Source organism: Pecten maximus, chromosome 17, assembly GCF_902652985.1.
Source record: "Pecten maximus chromosome 17, xPecMax1.1, whole genome shotgun sequence".
In the NCBI taxonomy this organism is placed as follows: Eukaryota; Metazoa; Mollusca; class Bivalvia; order Pectinida; family Pectinidae; genus Pecten; species Pecten maximus.
This window is the reverse complement of record NC_047031.1, coordinates 19,843,511-19,861,048: the sequence shown is the minus strand read 5'-3', so window position 1 is coordinate 19,861,048 and position 17,538 is coordinate 19,843,511. Positions and strand designations below refer to the sequence as shown.

Sequence of the window (17,538 nt, the reverse complement as noted above, 5' to 3'; positions counted from 1 at the left end):
ACAGGTGTCGTCTGTATGACAGCTGTCGTCGTGACCTACATTTTTTATCGTCGTGACCAAGATTTGTATGGCAGCTGTCGACGTGACCTAGATTTGTATGGCAGCTGTCGTCGTGACCTAGATTTGTATGAAGGGTGTCGTCGTGACCAAGATTTGTATGGCAGCTGTCGTCGTGACCTAGATTTGTATGACAGGTGTCATCGTGACCTATATTTGTATGAAAAGTGTCGTCGTGACCGAGATTTGTATTGCAGCTATCGTCGTGACCTAGATTTGTATGACAGGTGTCGTCGTGACCTAGATTTGTATGACAGGTGTCGTCGGCACCTTGATTTGTATGACAGGTGTCTCGTGACCTAAATTTGTATGAAGGGTGTCGTCGTGGCTGAGATTTGTTTGGCAGCTATCGTCGTGAACTAGATTTGTGTGACAGGTGTCGTCGTGACCTAGATTTATGACAGGTATCGTTATGACCTAGATTTGTATGATAGGTATCGGCATGACCTAGATTTGTATGACAGAAATGGTCGTGACCGAGATTTGTATGGCAGCTGTCGTCGTGACCTATATTTGTATGAAGGGTGTCGTCGTGATCGATATTTGTATGGCAGCTATCGTCGTGATTTATATTTGTATGACAGGTGTCGTCGTCACCTAGATTTATATAACAGGTGTCATCGTGACCTAGATTTGTGTAATAGGTGTCGTCGTGACCTAGATTTGTATAACATGTGTCATCGTGACCTAGATTTGTGTAATAGGTGTCGTCGTGACCTAGATTTATGACAGGTATCGTTATGACCTAGATTGATGACAGGTGTCGTCGTCAGGTGTCGTCGTGACCTAGATTTGTTTGGCTGGTATCGTCGATGATGAAGGCGCTTACTCCTCCGGAGCTTCTGCTCTTATTCTCCTTGTATCATTTAGCAATATCTATGCAGATCTTATTCTTTATTATTTGCCCTCTTTTAATCGAGTTAAGACTTGAAATAATATTGGTTATTATGCCAGAGTTTTTGCATTTTATTTTCATAAAGGTCTCAATTATTGCATTATCAATCCTCACCATTCTCCACAGCGATAATACTGCATAAAATGTAACTATAAAAGGGAGTATGATACATGAAATATTGAATATTGTGTATAATTCTTAAATTGAATCATAATGTAATTATTTTCAATTTGTCTATATGAATTGATATATGAACTGAACTGAAATTTTACAATTCACTCTATTACATTGAAGAACTTTGTCCTAAACATGTTAAAAAAACAAACCAAAATACTAAAAAAAAACAAAAACAAAAAATCACAAACAAAAACAAAAATATCTTCGGGTTGTCCGCTTCGTCCTAAAGACCGCACAGCGAGAAAATGGCTCATTGTGTATAAAACTAAAACAATGCCGTCCTCCTTCAAAAGAATGTCGTATGTATTTAACACGATATACAACTAGGTACCATCATAGCAATTAAATTCTGAAAGCTTAGGATACGCACCGATTTGCATTTTAAAGTATGTATATTTAAAGCCGATGGTGTGAATCTGTCGTGTTACCTTTAATCGAAAAAGGTCGATGATGTTATTTTAGACCAACAATGTTATTTCGGTCTGATTTCACTATTAACACTCCCATTAGAAGCCCCATCGCTCCTGGACAAACAGACAAGTATGTATAACGTCGGTTGTTGCAAAGGAACAAATAAATAAACACAGCATTGCTAGTGATCGCAAGATTAAGGTCACTGTAACTATGTTTAGCTGGGGTCGGTAGGGACCATGCATTGCTTCAACAATCTCAAAATGCTTGCTTGAATAAATTTCGAGTTTTTCTATATTAGATTTAAATGTATGTCTTCGGTTGTTACAAAGAAAACAATGAATAAAAAGGGAAAAAAATAAGCAAATAAACAAATCTTTGCCAATATGGGTCTTTTAAAAGAAATTACGGTGTATGTGATTCGTAAAATTAATCAGTGAATAGTCAACCTTCTCGTATATCCATCAAGCTGTACCGATCACAGACAACACTATCAACACAACAGTCATTATAGCGCGACTTCGGTTTATAACATCAATATTGATGATGTTGATTACAATATACAGCGTACTTAATGATCGCCCGATGAAAATGTGAAGTGGAAATTGCAGAAACTTACCTGAGATGATTATTTTTCGAGTGTTTAGGCGAAAAAAAAGGCATTTTTCATGGAGAGGTGTACACAAGAGACATTTAAAACACATTTGGAGCTAGATGCTTTAGAGCCAAAATGATTTAAACTGCATCACACAGCTGTTTCGATGTTCAAGGAATTATCATTAATGTTAAGGGCATAAAGAGGGTTTAGGAGGCGACTAAACTCGAAACATATTAAAAATGAGTATCAAAATCTGGATAGGGAGGTGCAAATGGCCCATTTTTTAAATAAATCTAGAAATTTTCCATATTAGATTTGAAGTACGTTACTAATTTTCATCCTAGAACATGGATTAACTGTTAATATGACATTGATTAGATATATTAATGATAAAGGTACAGGGAGATATGATTCGTTTTACGTCAATACGTTGTCATTGATATTGACGATAAATGCAACGACAAAAAGTCAAATAGTAGTTTATATTTATTATGTATATATAATATGATTTTTTTTCTTTTTCTAATTTTGATTTATGATCTACTTGTATATTATGTCCGCATGGTATAGAGAATAATATACTGACACTAAAACGACTCGTCAACGACAGACAAATCCATTATCAAAGTATTGAATGGCTGGTAATGTTCACGGGGAATTAGGTTTCTCTGTATCCGCAGTCATTTAATAAGGCCCGAACATAGATACGTTAACACAAATGATTTTCAAACCGTGTATAATAAACGTTAATGACACACGTAGGCCTTAATATATTGTAGACTCACTAATGTAAGGTTGTCTAAATATAGTACCTTGGAACTAGGTCCGGCCTGGATATCGGCAAACTATTGGCCCAGTGAGATTAAACAAGTATACACTAATATATTGGGCTGATGTTGATGTCTAAGGATCCGAAACTTGCGTTTTACCAAGAGTCCCAAAGGACAAAAAAACTTTATAATGTTATTCGTTTCTGACTCTTGCTTTCAATTTGCTTAAACAAGCGTTAATATCTCGTGGACCATCTGTACAATTCGATTTTGTATGAGATATATCCATTGGGTTATGGATGTGTAAATTCTGGGCGAATTTAAAGTAAACTTGATTTAAGTTCATGATTGTTTAAAGACGAAAAACTAAATAGAAAATTGAACAATAAAGGACGAACTTTAATGATATATACTCAATTTAGAAAGTTACAAAGATAATTCACAATTATACTTAACCTATAACAGCTGTCCTTAGTAATCCTTTCATATCCATTTCTCCAGAATTAAAAATGTTGATAAATCCAACAGTTCACAGTTCCAGAAAATTAATTATCCAACAAAATTCACACAGTTCTCCGTAACAGGTGTAAATCAGTATCAGGCAGTCAATAATCCTTTATAGTTTTTATAGCTCTCCAAGACAATCGTTAACTAGCTGTGAATAAAACTTTGTCTCTCCTGTTATTTATACTATATTGCAAAATCGTTCAGGTACATTCTCCAACCATCTCTTTTCTTAAAGCTTCTAACACATATAAACGTAAAACTAGTAAAAAATATTTCACATCTCCAGATTCCAGAAAGCTCTATTTACATATCACGTTGCAACAGTCTTATATTTTGTAAGAGTTGTCTCCCTTCAACCACTGGTATATTTGACAGAGTATTTTGTGTGATATTGTCTTAGTTGAGTACATGGTCTGATAGTGTTTTGTTTGAATACTTACATACTTTGATGGTGTTTTACTTGTGTACTTATTGTAATAGTGTCTTGTTTGAGTTCCTAGTTTGATAGTGTCTCATTTGAGTCCTTAGTGCGATTGTGTCGTGTTTGAGTACTTAGGTTATTTTTGTTTGGTTTTGTGCCAGGTTTTGGATGTTGAGGAAAGCCATAGTACCCGCAGAAAAATCACCGACATTCGGTCAGTATCTGGCAACTGCCCTACGTAGGTTCAGTTGCCAGGTAAGTGTGATAGTGTCTTGTTTGAATACTTGGTTCGATAGTGTCTTGTTGGGTTTTTAATTTGATAGTGTCTTGTGTGAGTCCTACGTGCGGTAGTGTCTTATTTGAGAATTTAATTTGATAGTGCCTTGTTTGAGTACTTGGTTTGATTGTGTCTTGTTTGAGTACTTGGTTTGATTGTGTCTTGTTTGAGTACTTTGTTTGATAGTGTTTTGTTTGAGTTCTAAGTGTGATAGTGTCTCTTTTGAGCTCTTAGTTTGATAGTGTCTCATTTGAGTCCTTAGTGCGATTGTGTCTTTTTTGAGAACTTACTTTGATAGTGTCTTGTTTGAACACTTAGTGTAATAATGTCTTGTATGAGTGCTTAGTTTGATATTCTGATTTGAAAGTATCTTTTTTGAGTCCTTTGTTTGATAGTGTCTTGTTAGAGTACTTGGTTTGATTGTGTCTTGTTTGAGTTCTTAGTGTGATAGTTACTTATTTGAGTTCTTAGTGTAATAATGTCTTTTTTGGATACCTAGTGTAATTGTGTCTTCTTGGAGTACTTAGTTTGATGTGTCTTGATTGAATACTTAGTTTGATGTGTCTCGTTTGAGTCCTACGTGCGATAGTGTCTTAGTTGATGTGAGCTACCGCAGTCGCGTAGATATTTTACATGGGTCATGGGTTATCTTGGGTTTACCACAAATTCGGAATACATGCATATACATAATTATAACACAGTGTTCATCTCTGATATCGAAAATGACTTTTACTCGCCAAACAGGAGTGTTGCAGAACATATTTTTTCTTAGGTCACCGTATATAGCTATTGTCTACTGTAACGAGTGTCAATGATGTCCTCTCGCAACCTTGATGGCATCTTGTTGTAGCATGTCTTCTCTATACTGAGTTTAGTTTATATAATCGTAAAACTTGTGTTGCTTAGTAAAGTCACAAAATAAAACTAATGTTGAAAAATGCTGTGTGCATATATGATAGTTGTATGCACGTAATAAATGTGTTTCCTTTGAAGATAGTGACGTGACGGTACATGGAGACTACATGTTTTTGTCTTTGTAGGTATTCTGACCATACACCATCGCAAGCGTCCCACGTAACAGGAATTTACACTTGATGATATAAGTTGTAGCGTCTGATTACGTCACATCCAGGCCTGATGACGTGTCTATGGAAGTTTGATATTCCTCAGCAATATCTTCACTACCATACCAAGATCGTAGATATCGTTTAATTGTCCGGAATCTTCAGGCACTTGGTCATGATCCATTGAGAAAGCCGCATCCGTCACTCTCTGTAAACAGACACACATATTGTGAAATCATTGCATCCGTTACTCTCTGTAAACAGACACACCTTGTGAGAATACTACATCCGTCACTCTCTCTAAACGGACACTCATTGCAAGAATATTACATCCGTCACCCTCTGTAAAAGGACAAACATTGTTATAAAACTGCATCCGTCAATCTCCGTAAACGGACACACATTGTGAGAATACTACATCCTTCACTCTCTGTAAACGGACACTCATTGTGAAAATAATACATCCCGCACTCTCTGTAAAGGGACACTCATTGTGAGAATACTACATCACTCACTCTCTCTAAACGGACACTCATTGTAAGATCACTGCATCCGTCACCCTCTGTAAACAGACACACACATTGTGAGATAACTGGATGCGTCACCCTCGGTAAACGGACACACATTTCCAGGACACTACATCCGTCATTCTCTGTAAACGGGCACTCATTGTAAGAATACTACATCCCTCACTCTCTGTAAACGGACACTCATTTCGAGAATACTACATCCCTCACTCTCTGTAAACAGACACTCATTTTGAGAATACTACATCCCTCACTCTCTGTAAACGGACACTCATTTCGAGAATACTACATCCCTCACTCTCTGTAAACGGACACTCATTTCGAGAATACTACATCCCTCACTCTCTGTAAACGGACACTCATTTCGAGAATACTACATCCCTCACTCTCTGTAAACGGACACTCATTTTGAGAATACTACATCCCTCACTCTCTGTAAACGGACACTCATTTCGAGAATACTACATCCCTCACTCTCTGTAAACGGACACTCATTTCGAGAATACTACATTCCTCACTCTCTGTAAAGGGATACACATTGTTAGAATACTACATCCCTCACTCTCTGTAAAGGGATACACAAATTGTGAGAAAATTGCATCTGGTACTTTAGGAAAACGGAAACAAATATTTTGAGAATTCCGTACCTGTGACACCCTGTAAATAGACAAACATGTGGGGGTTTTGCATCCGTCACTCTCTGTGACTATTTAATGCAAATAAAAACATTATTTGCACGACTTTTAAAGTCATCAAAAGAATTATATATTTGTAAGGTTTCATCAATCGATTAATGTATTACTCACGTCATTCTTCAAAGAGATCTCTATTGATTCAGCAGAAATATTTCCATGGACGAGTTCTTGTTTGTGAAGGTAGACCAAACTTGCGGATAAGTGATGGACGATGTTGAAGGCATTTTTCACTTGTATATCAGTTTCGGAGTCGCACAGATATTCCATAAGAGGCTTGCTTCCCCTTTTGTGGCGAAATGTTTTCAAAGCTTTTAAAACCACATTGGTCATCTCGGTTTCTGAAAATAAAAAATACGCGGAAAAAGTTCGTCTTTAAACAAAATATTAATTAATTCAAAGTGTCATATTTCTTTTTGTTGAAATCCATTTTAGATACAACTTCTTTTTCCTCGCGAAGTACCGCATGAATGTTACTAAATATTTTAATATTTGAGCTCCTTTCCTCCTGAGGATCTACCTACCCGATTTGTCATGTCCATACTGGGAATGTCGGCGATGATGGCCCTATAACAGAAAATTACAAAGACATTATATAATCAACAATACTTTAGCGTTATGCGTGACTAACAGTTTCTAATGAATTGTTTCTTATTTTTGCATTAAAACTCCAATACACCCCATCATGCCTGTCGGGTACTTTAATTTTATGATTATTATTATTGGCTTTGTATTTGTGCAGTTTTATGGTTTGCAAGGTTTATTCCCCCTTGAACAACCAGGGCCATTTTAAGGTTGTGACTTCCTTGTAGTTCCTTGTGTTTACCTCTCTAAATAAATTCCTAGTGGTCAGTCGCATTGTAACCATAGCAATGTTCAAAAATATCTAAATCACTTCAAAACAATAACATAACTCTTCAGTACGTCCTGCACGTGAGCCGGTTGAAGTTCGTAAGCAGATCGCTGCGCAGACACGTTGATCGCAGCCTGGGCTTTCGTCGTGAAACAACGTATTAAAAACGGTTTCGGTTCGTTTATCTAAATACCTCAAACATATTTACTTTTTTTATGGAAGAAATCACGCTTAATTAGTTTTGAATCTACAGTTAAAGTCCTTTTAATGAGTATGAAATCTACAGTTACAGTATTAGATCTATAGTTATAGTCGCCTTAGTGAGTATAAAATCTATAGTAATAGGCGCTTTAGTGAATATGGAATATATAGTTAGAGTCGCCTTAGTGAGTATAAAATATATAGTAATAGGTGCTTTAGTGACTATGGAATATATAGTTAGAGTCGCCTTAGTGAGTATAAAATATATAGTAACAGGCACCTTAGTGACTATGGAATAAATAGTTATAGTCGCTTTAGTGAGTATAAAGTCTATAGCTTTAGTCGCTTTAATTAGTGTAAAATGTACAGTTATATTCGTTTTAATGAGTATGTATTGGGTATATAGCCGCTTTCATGATTTTGGATTCTACAGCTATAGTCCCTTTAATTTTGTTTTATCTGTTTTAGTGTTGTTTAACGTCCTATCATCATGTAAGGACGGTATCTCCTGTATGCGTTTCTTAGAAGGTTCCGATATGTTCGTGTTGGTGTCCATGTCGTAGCGAACTGATGCCGACTACCTACTGAAACATAATTCCAAGGATTCTCAGCAGGGCACCCCTAGATGTTATATACTTTTGTAGTTCAAAAAAACACTCCTGTCTTTATCATACTCGTATGATGAAAATATTTGATACCTTTCTATTCTTCCAAGTGTTAGCAAATGTGTAGAGGGACGGATTAAGTGCGGAGTTTATCGGTAACACCAGTACCATCACCCAAGCGTACATATCCCCCGACAAACTACCTCCAAATGACGTCCATATGCCTGCAATATAATAAAAATACCATCACCATGGCTTTCATATATCCCAACAAACTACCTCCAAATGACGCCCGTATATACCTACAACATAATAAAAACATCACCAACATGGTAAGACATATACACTTGTAACAACAACAACAACAACAACAACAACGAAATCTGCATTTGCTTTAAAATAGGGTTTCCTCATTCGCAGTCATTTCCCCCCGATTCGACTGTAACTAATCATCTTAACAGAACAACGGTTACAAACTGAAAAAAACAACATTTCTAGACTCAGGCCAACCTTTCTCATAAATCTCGTAATCAATTGTTGGTATGCGCCATGTTTAATCGAGGATCTGGCTTGTGGTATGCAGTTAGTATTTTGGTAAACTTTGCGAAAAATCCATGTTTCAGGCGAAACTTTTTTTGAGTCATGTTGATAACGTATTTAGCTATATTAACCATACCGCTGTGCCTTTAAGTGCCTATCGGGTGGGCATTTGTTTGACCAGCAGTGTCTCCATAAAAGCGTACATACATTGACATTGGAACTTGTAATACAAATGGCGGTTGTTAAAAGCATGACACAAATTAACAAATTTTTATAACTAAAGCTGTTCCGATGGAATACAGTACGTCTGAACATAGTTAGAAGAACTGTTTTTTTCGGTGCCTAATATGGGGGGAAATGCAAATTCTTTAGATTCTTTCTTCTGATAGAATGCCAGGATATTGCTCAAATTTTGTCTGAACCCCCTTGGGAGAAGGTGAATCATTATTGCATAAATAGTGGGTGTGGACCCCGTGAGGCCTGAGGGGCAGGCCAAGTATGGGAAATTGAAGTAAAACCTTTGAATTGCTAGTTCCGAACGGTTCAATGGATTTTGATGAAATTTTGTCTTTAACTTAATTGGGCAAAGGAGCTACGATTTTGTATATAAACGGCTAGTCACGGTGCACACTTACAATTGAAGTTAGTTTTTGTACTTACAATTGAAGTTACAATTTGTAACAGAGCTGATATACAATTTGCAAAAATATCACAGGATCTGCTATTTATCTACCCCTAAGTATATAGTATTTCACTGGCGAAGGTCTAAAAAACGTACATACCTAAGACACAAATAGGAAACCAGCAGAAAAAATCTGTAGCGACAACAGCGGCGAGTCCTTTTGCTATAGTGATGTCCGCTTTCTGTCTTCTTGTCGTCTTTCTCAGTGCCAGGTGAGTTCGACTCTTTCGATATATGACAACCTGACAAACTGCTATCACAAGGAAGATGACAAAGTTCAGTCCCACATAGATACCTACTGAATATTCCGAACCAGGTGTTGCGGAGTCTGACAGCGGAAGTGCAAGGCATACACCAGAAGAGCTATAAAACTCTCCCCGGAAGTAATCATGGAAAGTAGACACCGGAAGTACGGCTATAAATATGGAAATAATCCATAGGATGACAGACGAAATAAGAGCAGATTTCATTGTAAATTGTCGTAATGAAAATGGAAAAGCAATAGCCACAGTTCTATCAAGCGTTATAAAAAGGATAGTAAAAGCGGATGCCTCACTTGATATGGTGGACAAAATCCCACTAACTGTGCACATAGTACTGCGTCGCCAAGCATTCTCCTCCCATACATAGCGATCCCTGTAAACTGCATCAGCAATGCCAATTATTATCATATAAATTCCCATCAGGATATCTGACAAGCCCAAATTAATGACAAAAACGGAGTAACTTTTCTTCAGATTAGCCCGGTCGTACTTAAAGCGATAAACTAAAACGAACAAATTGCCAAGGACTGCACATAGCCCAATGATCCAAAGAGCCACTCGCAAAACAGACAGGCGGATCAGATCTGTACAGGAAGAGATACTGTCACGCGGAGAGAAACAGTTCGGATCCGTAACCGAGGCAGGTTTAGCACAACAAAGAGTGAAGGAGTCGACATACAGAAATCTAAGGCTTGATAGACCCTGGAACATGTGTTCCTTTAGCCGTATATTATTGTTACGTATATCAAGTGTCTTGACATAAGCTAGGTTGTTGAATGTACCATGGCCGATATTTTCTATTTTGTTTGAGCTGAGATTCAAATAAGTCAGAACAACACAATAAAAAAAAGTGTTCGGAGAGAGATAGCGGAGTTGTGAACCAATAATGCTTAACTCTTTCAGTAAATGTAAACCTGAAAACGCCATGTCTTCCACACTGACAATAGGATTATGATTCAAATTGAGATATTTCAAATTCGAAAAAATTGCGAATGTGTCTGCCGGTATAGTGTGTATATCGTTATAACTAAGGTCAAGGGTAATAAGAGAATTTAGACCAGTTAAAACAGAATGGTTGCCAAAGAAAAGTGAATTAATTTGACAGTGTTGCATAGAAAGTGACCAAATACCAGGGAACGTAAGTGGAAGGTGTCCAGTCCAGTCAGAAAGACGAATCTGCACATCTAATGCTCGTGTCGTTCTCGGAAGTTCACGAAATAAGGATGATCTATTAACTGTATTGTCTTCACATTGAAATACCAAGCCCTGACAGGAGCAGCCGTCCGGACAGATGACGTCACAATGGCGTTCGTCGTCAGCTTCGGGACAGTGACCAACCCCGTCACAAACCTGGACTATTGGTATGCATGTTCTTCTCTTGTGACACCGGAAATATCCAGGACAAGTGAAGGAATCTGAAAAAAAATGAATACGATAACAGATTTAAATGTATCTTTGTATACTGTTAAATCACTAAACATTGAATCGCTAGTGCATTATATGATGTGCCAGCCTAAAAAACTGTGTCATTCATATAAAAATGATACAAAGATAGTTCAGTTGACAATGTATTATATTGCTAATAAATGTAAATAATCGTTTTTGAAAGCGTCATTAATTACATTATTTGCAGAAATTTTACCAATGCACTTCCACCACCATTAACATTAACAATACAATGGACTATTTCCCGTCGTGAATGTTTAGATGTCGGAGTACGACGTCACACATAGCTTATAGACGTACCACACTGTTGCTCGTCCTCACTATTCGGACAGTGTGGGACGCCATCACACAATAACCTGGCATGGACACAGTAGGAGTGTGGACATTTAAAAAAATCTGTTGGGCAATTAAACTTTTCTGAAAGGAAAATGAAAATTAATCAAAATTGTTTGCCTTTTAATTCTTATACAGACCCGTGTACGTTCGCAGTTCCGATTTAAGCGTAGCGTTTCGTAGCTTTACCGTAGCATTTCCGTAGCATTACCGTAGCATTACCGTAGCACTTCCGTAGCGCTTGCATTTAAGACGGAACAGCGAACGTACACGGGTCTGTATTCACCCTGAACAATACTGTTTAATGAAAAAAACTACTCAGTAGACTTGTGCCTACAATAATTTCTTATCTAACTAGTACATTTGTAACACCGATCAAATTATATCTTCAATTTTAACATATACAAAATAATTAGTAGACAACTGCAGCAGGATCTGTCCGAGTAGGGTTACCTTAACTTATGGCATTGGGTTTTTTTCCTAGGGAAATGCTAACGACGTGGCTTGATCAAATCAGACAGAAATTAAAGTTTATCTTTATTTACCGCAATTTTGTATATGCGTCAAGTCCCGACATGCGTTTGGTTCACCAGTGACGTCAAAGTCCATCAAACACCGATGATGTGGATAGTAACTCATCCCATTCTGACACAGAAGTTGGGGCTCGAAATATTTCGAGTCGATCAGGTCTTCATCTTTGGATGTGGAAAACAAGAACAACAGATGATATCGTCATAAAACAGTCGTAATTCTAACTGAAAATCGATAAAACAATAGTAAAATATAAAAAAAAAAGTTTTGCATAGAGTGAAGAAGGCATTGTCAGACGCTTAAACACGAAATCTGTGCTTGATCTAACTTTCTGTATTTGGATGTTAATGCGACATTAGATAAAGAGGTGATGTTTTAGAATCGGCTTTTACTGATATTAATCAAGCTTGTAGGCCCGTTTAGGAGTGCACGAGGGGGTCAAACTGTGGGAGGAAATCAGAGTACATGGGGAAATCCAAGCAGGTGGTCGGGCAGGTGCCGCAACACTTTTTTACGTCAGATCGGGGAATCGAACCCCGGCCGATTAAGCTAATGACAAGTGTGTTAGCGCTGTACCACCTAACCACGCAATTATATTATTAAATGTCATCAATTGAATCTTGTTTTGTTTGGCTTGGGTTAGTATTTTTAATGCCCTATCAACAGCTATGTTTATTTAATGACAGCCTCCACTGTGCGCGATATGCATGTGTGGATGCGTTTTTGGAGGTTTAGGTATGTTCTTGTTTGTCTAAACGTAGTAGCACGAAAGTGATGCCGACTTCACATCGCTACCTCACGGAAACGTACGCCCTAATTCAATCATTGGAAAAAAAGAACTATAAAAACTATTAAGAAATTAGGCTTTGAGGTCACGTAAAATGTTTTACAGAAACCGAATTTTGGCCGACATGTTTCAAGAACCTTAACCAGATGGACAACTTTCATTTTATTATCATATTTGCAAATGACCCATATTTGGTAGTAGTAACATAGTGTTATTAAGATATATATTACACATACAAATGTAGTATATCGTTTTTATTTCTATAATTCTTTGATTCTGTTTCATCATTAAAAAATTCCCTTTGTAAAAGGAACAAAATTTTCTTTCCATTCTTGATCGGTCGAGAATGCAATCACGAGGATATATCCGATTGATGTTAAATTACTGTTATAGATTTAAAATAGAAGACACGCAATATGTTCCCATTTAGAATAGTAGTGCTTACCTTCAGTACAGATGAGATCTGAAATATATACTATAAATCTTGTTTTTTGGGTACGTTTTAGTTTGATCCAGCGGATCGGAACATCGCCACCGGTCATCAATGTGGTCTTTCCACGGCATGACGTTTTATTCGCATCTGGTCCATTAAAACAGCTTTCAAGGAAAGGCAAATAATAGATATCTTAACAATAGAAAAAAACACAGTATAAATGCTGTTTCACCAATATTCAAGGTTCTACCAAGATGTGTCGATTATCTGTTCTGATTATATTTATAAACGCAATTAATGTCAGTTTTTTTTGTGATATAAAAGTGATATTGTTGATCCCGATATTCATAATTTATAATTTCGTCCAAAAATTAAGACCCAAATTATGTCCGTGGTCAATAGTTTCAAAATAGTGAAACAGGGTAGTAATTTGCCATTTTATAGAGGTTATGGCGTATTCTAAAAGTCACACATACCAATGACATTTGCCATATTTTTAAGGTCACCTTGATCAAATACGGTAAAACTTTAATAATCTGAGCTAAGTGTATGCTAATCTATGTGCACCGTTGTGAATGGAAAATGTACTAGGTTTTAAGTGTGAATGTAGCAAGTATATGGGGTAAAGGGAGTTGGATGAAGATACAGAAGCTTTTTCATTAGTTGTATGCTTCTCTTTTAGTTTGCAATTGGTAGTTCAGGGTAATTGGTTTTTGTATTATAGTGTGAAATTTGGTTTGATTATGTGGTGCTGTAAATATGTTTTGTAGTTATTGTATATTACCAATAAGCGATTGTTAAATAAATACAGGACCAGTATAAAATTAGTTTGTGGTTATGTATGTTTAAAACACAGTACTAGAACCATTATTAAGAACTTTATTATGATTATGGTTATATTGATTATATTATTTTCCTTAGTTTGAAATAGGTTTTGCAATATGAACGATTCGTCACTTAACTTTAAAGTAGGTTACTCAATACTAATGATATCGAAGAAAATCAAAACCCCCGCAACATATGACACTCAGCTGATACTTACTCATAATTCGCATCACACTGTTTTCTGATATTTCCACAATAGGTTAAATTGCGCATCTGCCGACCGTCCAAGTCACTCGTGAACTGGAGGTATGTCTTTGGGGCGTGAACGAGGATACAGAGCCCCACCATCTGTTGACAATGTCGTGAGCGCGACAAGAGTTTACTCAGAATTTGTTCACTTTCATACTTGATAGGCACCGGTTGTTCAGACAATAGCTCGATTTCTATCGTGAAGTCGTTTTCATATCTCAAAAAACATTCTTTTTTTGAATCAAAGAAGGAGTATGGGGAAACGGGAAATGGCCATGCCATCCGTGTCATGTCTGGGCTGTAGGAGCAACGGACTTCTTCACTACCTATCAACAACGTAAAAGTAAAGTGTATAATATACAGGTTACGACCATAAATCACTCAACTAGGAAAACGCAATTTTTGTTTTCATTTGTTCATAATTATATTATCCCACAAACATTGTAAGAAATGTCGCAGTATGATCAGAATCCCAGGAGAACTGCTAGCTGACAAAATTGGCATTACCAGCATCTTCCTTGGAACCTCTTAAGATATATTCCCTAGATAGATTAAATCTACTCAGGTGACATGGACAATAAGACTTAATATGTTAACCAAAAGCCGTTGTAATCACTAGAGACGTATATATTTACACCAGCCTACCTCGGTTATTACTAAGAAGAAAAAACCTAACCTCATAGTAACATGATGAAAGGATATCTGCGGTACCGCCAGAAACCCGTTCTACATGTCAAATAATCAACAGCCTGTTTTAAAACAGAGCTAGTATGAATAACAAGCAACAGGATTGAAGATGTTAAAATACATTGTGTATTGCAAATATGTGTATTATTAGCCAGTTTTTATGTTCTTCTTAGATAAACATTTTATCGACCGTGAGTTTTGATGTCATACATTCAATATTTATCTCAAAGCAGGAAACAGCCACGAGAAACTTGATAGTGTCCTTTGCATACAATATGCAATATTACTTCAAAGATCTCAAATATTAACTTGTTAAATGATTGAATGATAAAGAACATTTCAACAGAAGAAGTACTTACCACTGGTCCCAAGATGGACTCTCATGGTGATATTATTACATAATCTGTCAGGACAATGTGTCGAGCAAGAATAGGCCAGGTTTCTGTTACAATAGTCCTCGTCAAGTCCTCCAGGGCAATCGGGAACATTATCACACACTCTAAACCTGGAAACTTGTCGATGAAATGGGCAGCGCCAATTGCTAAGTGACTCTAAAACATTGCCTAACAGTAGGAAAAAACGTAAATCGTAGCAGAAATGATTAAAGTCTTTCTGGAAGCGATCAATCATCGAATCAAGGAATGGCAGAGTCGGAAAACACTTGCCTTTCCCCGAAAATATCGGATATAAAATATAATTGCGCGCCCCGGATGATAAACAGAAAAGCATGGTTTGTCGAGAAGTATTACTGGCAATTGATGGCGGCTGTTCACATCTAACCTATATTAACGTTTTGTCTAAAAGACTCATGTTGGCCCGGTAAGCCGTAATGTTGTGATTTTACCCGATCCTTTCGTAGTGTGATCGATTTTCAAATTCTACATGTAACGGAAACATGGAAATGATTTAAAGATTGGTCCCAGAAACACAAATCAATAGTTTTCAATATGAATTCATAACATAGATAGTAATAGATATACAGAGTGCAGAAAATGTGTAAAAAGCATGGAAGGAAAACCTGGATTATAAAAGGGGCTTCTCCAATGAAATGTTACATGGTCCACACAATACACGTGTTTTTGTTTAAATTTGCTTTTATATCCAATATTGCTTATTATGTATTAACCAGAGTCTACTTCAATATTTTCAATGGTTTAATGCAAAAATACTAAATATCCTGTTTACGATACATACTGTAACACGTTGATTGCCATTCGTCTGATCCGTCGAAACATTCCTCCTCGCTATCACAGACGTCGTAGTCAGCAATACACTGGTCGTTGTTACATGTCCATTGACCCGACACGCAAGGAGTTTTATCTATAGAAAGTAACAATCGTCATCATAGTTAGTCATGTTATAGAGAGGAGACCCTCAATTTTCAAGAAAAAAAACAAAACAAAATAAAACGAAATAAAACATACAAAATCTATTTCTTGTCGAAAATGGTGGTCCGACAATGAATTTCTTTTAGGTTTGGAGGTTGAGTTGATTTTTTACTGAATAATTGATATATAGGCGTTAATGTAACGTCCCTACAGACTTACCGAATACATCACATTTACTTTTTTGAATAACAATGTCATTTTTCAATGAGATTAATTAATGCTTTCAATGGTGTAAAACAAAGAAGAACTTACAACATTGACGTTCGTCCGAGCCGTCATAACAATCGGGGTAAAAATCACACACCAGGTTCAGGGATATATGTTTTCCATTGTCACAGAGGAAAGTGATCGCATTTGTTCCGCCTGTAAAAGAGGCGGAAATGTCTTGTCATGTTTTAATTATTTGAATAATGACAAGGTTTAAGAAGAATATATGTACTGAACCTTTTTTAAAGTCAAATATTAAACAATTACTGATGTTGTGTAGGATCATACAAGGATTTTTTGATCTGAGAAAGGTGATAAGCACCGCATAGAGAACTACCACGTTTTGCATGTTAACAGTTCCTGGATTCAGCCTAAACATAACAACTGTTTTTTTTTTATTTTCAACATTTACATAACGTTTTTTTTATCATTCTTAATTTAAAACAAGAAGTTAATATTATTCATATATTCATATAACATAGACAGCCGATGTATGTCGACACTTCTTGTAGTGGAGGCAACTATTGTAGGAAAGACATACAAAATAAACACCTGTGACTAATATTTTACACTTACGTGCTGATTTTGGGCAAGCTTCTTCGTCTGATTGATCTTGATCCATGCAGTCATGGCGATGATCACAAACAAAGTAGGAAAGTAAGTATTCTCCTGTCTGTCTACATCTGAACAGCCGGTCAAGGATCTTTGGGGATATCATGCTTATTTCACTCGTATTAGGTGCCAGTGTCGCTGGAATATGAATTGAAAACGATTTTGAATTCAACGCGTATTTGTTTTAGGAATCTTTTTTTTTGCAGGTTTTCTTTTCCCTAAATTGATTTCGAAAAAACCAACATCTAGATTAATCTATAGAAAGCTGAAACACTCTTTTAAAATAGTTAAATCATCTATATCTTGATAAGAAACACTACCAGTACAACATATTATCAGTAACAAGCGAGCAATTTGTATCCCTTTGACAGGTTTGACCGTTTTCAGTATAATGTAACCAGGTGGGGTGTCCTGCTGGGTGTCGTTGGCATTATGCTTCAGTGAGGTAGCACTATAAATCGGCTAAAGTTCCGGCCGATCAAAAGGACACTTAACACAAA

The 17,538-nt window shown here is 36.6% G+C and overlaps 1 protein-coding gene and 1 long non-coding RNA gene across 2 annotated transcripts; both read right to left on the bottom strand.

The window, feature by feature from the left end:
* Window positions 1-4,857: 4,857 nt before the first annotated feature.
* LOC117315999 (G-protein coupled receptor GRL101-like) lies at window positions 4,858-10,515 on the bottom strand. The gene is made up of 5 exons (XM_033870484.1): window positions 9,378-10,515; window positions 8,149-8,279; window positions 6,921-6,963; window positions 6,511-6,737; window positions 4,858-5,385 (listed from the first exon to the last, which is right to left on the bottom strand). The coding sequence occupies exons 1-5, from the start codon at window positions 10,465-10,467 to the stop codon at window positions 5,260-5,262; spliced, it is 1,617 nt and encodes a 538-aa protein (XP_033726375.1). The 5' UTR covers window positions 10,468-10,515; the 3' UTR covers window positions 4,858-5,259.
* Window positions 10,516-16,546: 6,031 nt separating this feature from the next.
* Window positions 16,547-17,170, bottom strand: LOC117315083. The gene is made up of 2 exons (XR_004529681.1): window positions 17,003-17,170; window positions 16,547-16,582 (listed from the first exon to the last, which is right to left on the bottom strand). It is a non-coding gene; the product is annotated as an uncharacterized LOC117315083 (long non-coding RNA).
* Between the last annotated feature and the right edge of the window lie 368 nt (window positions 17,171-17,538).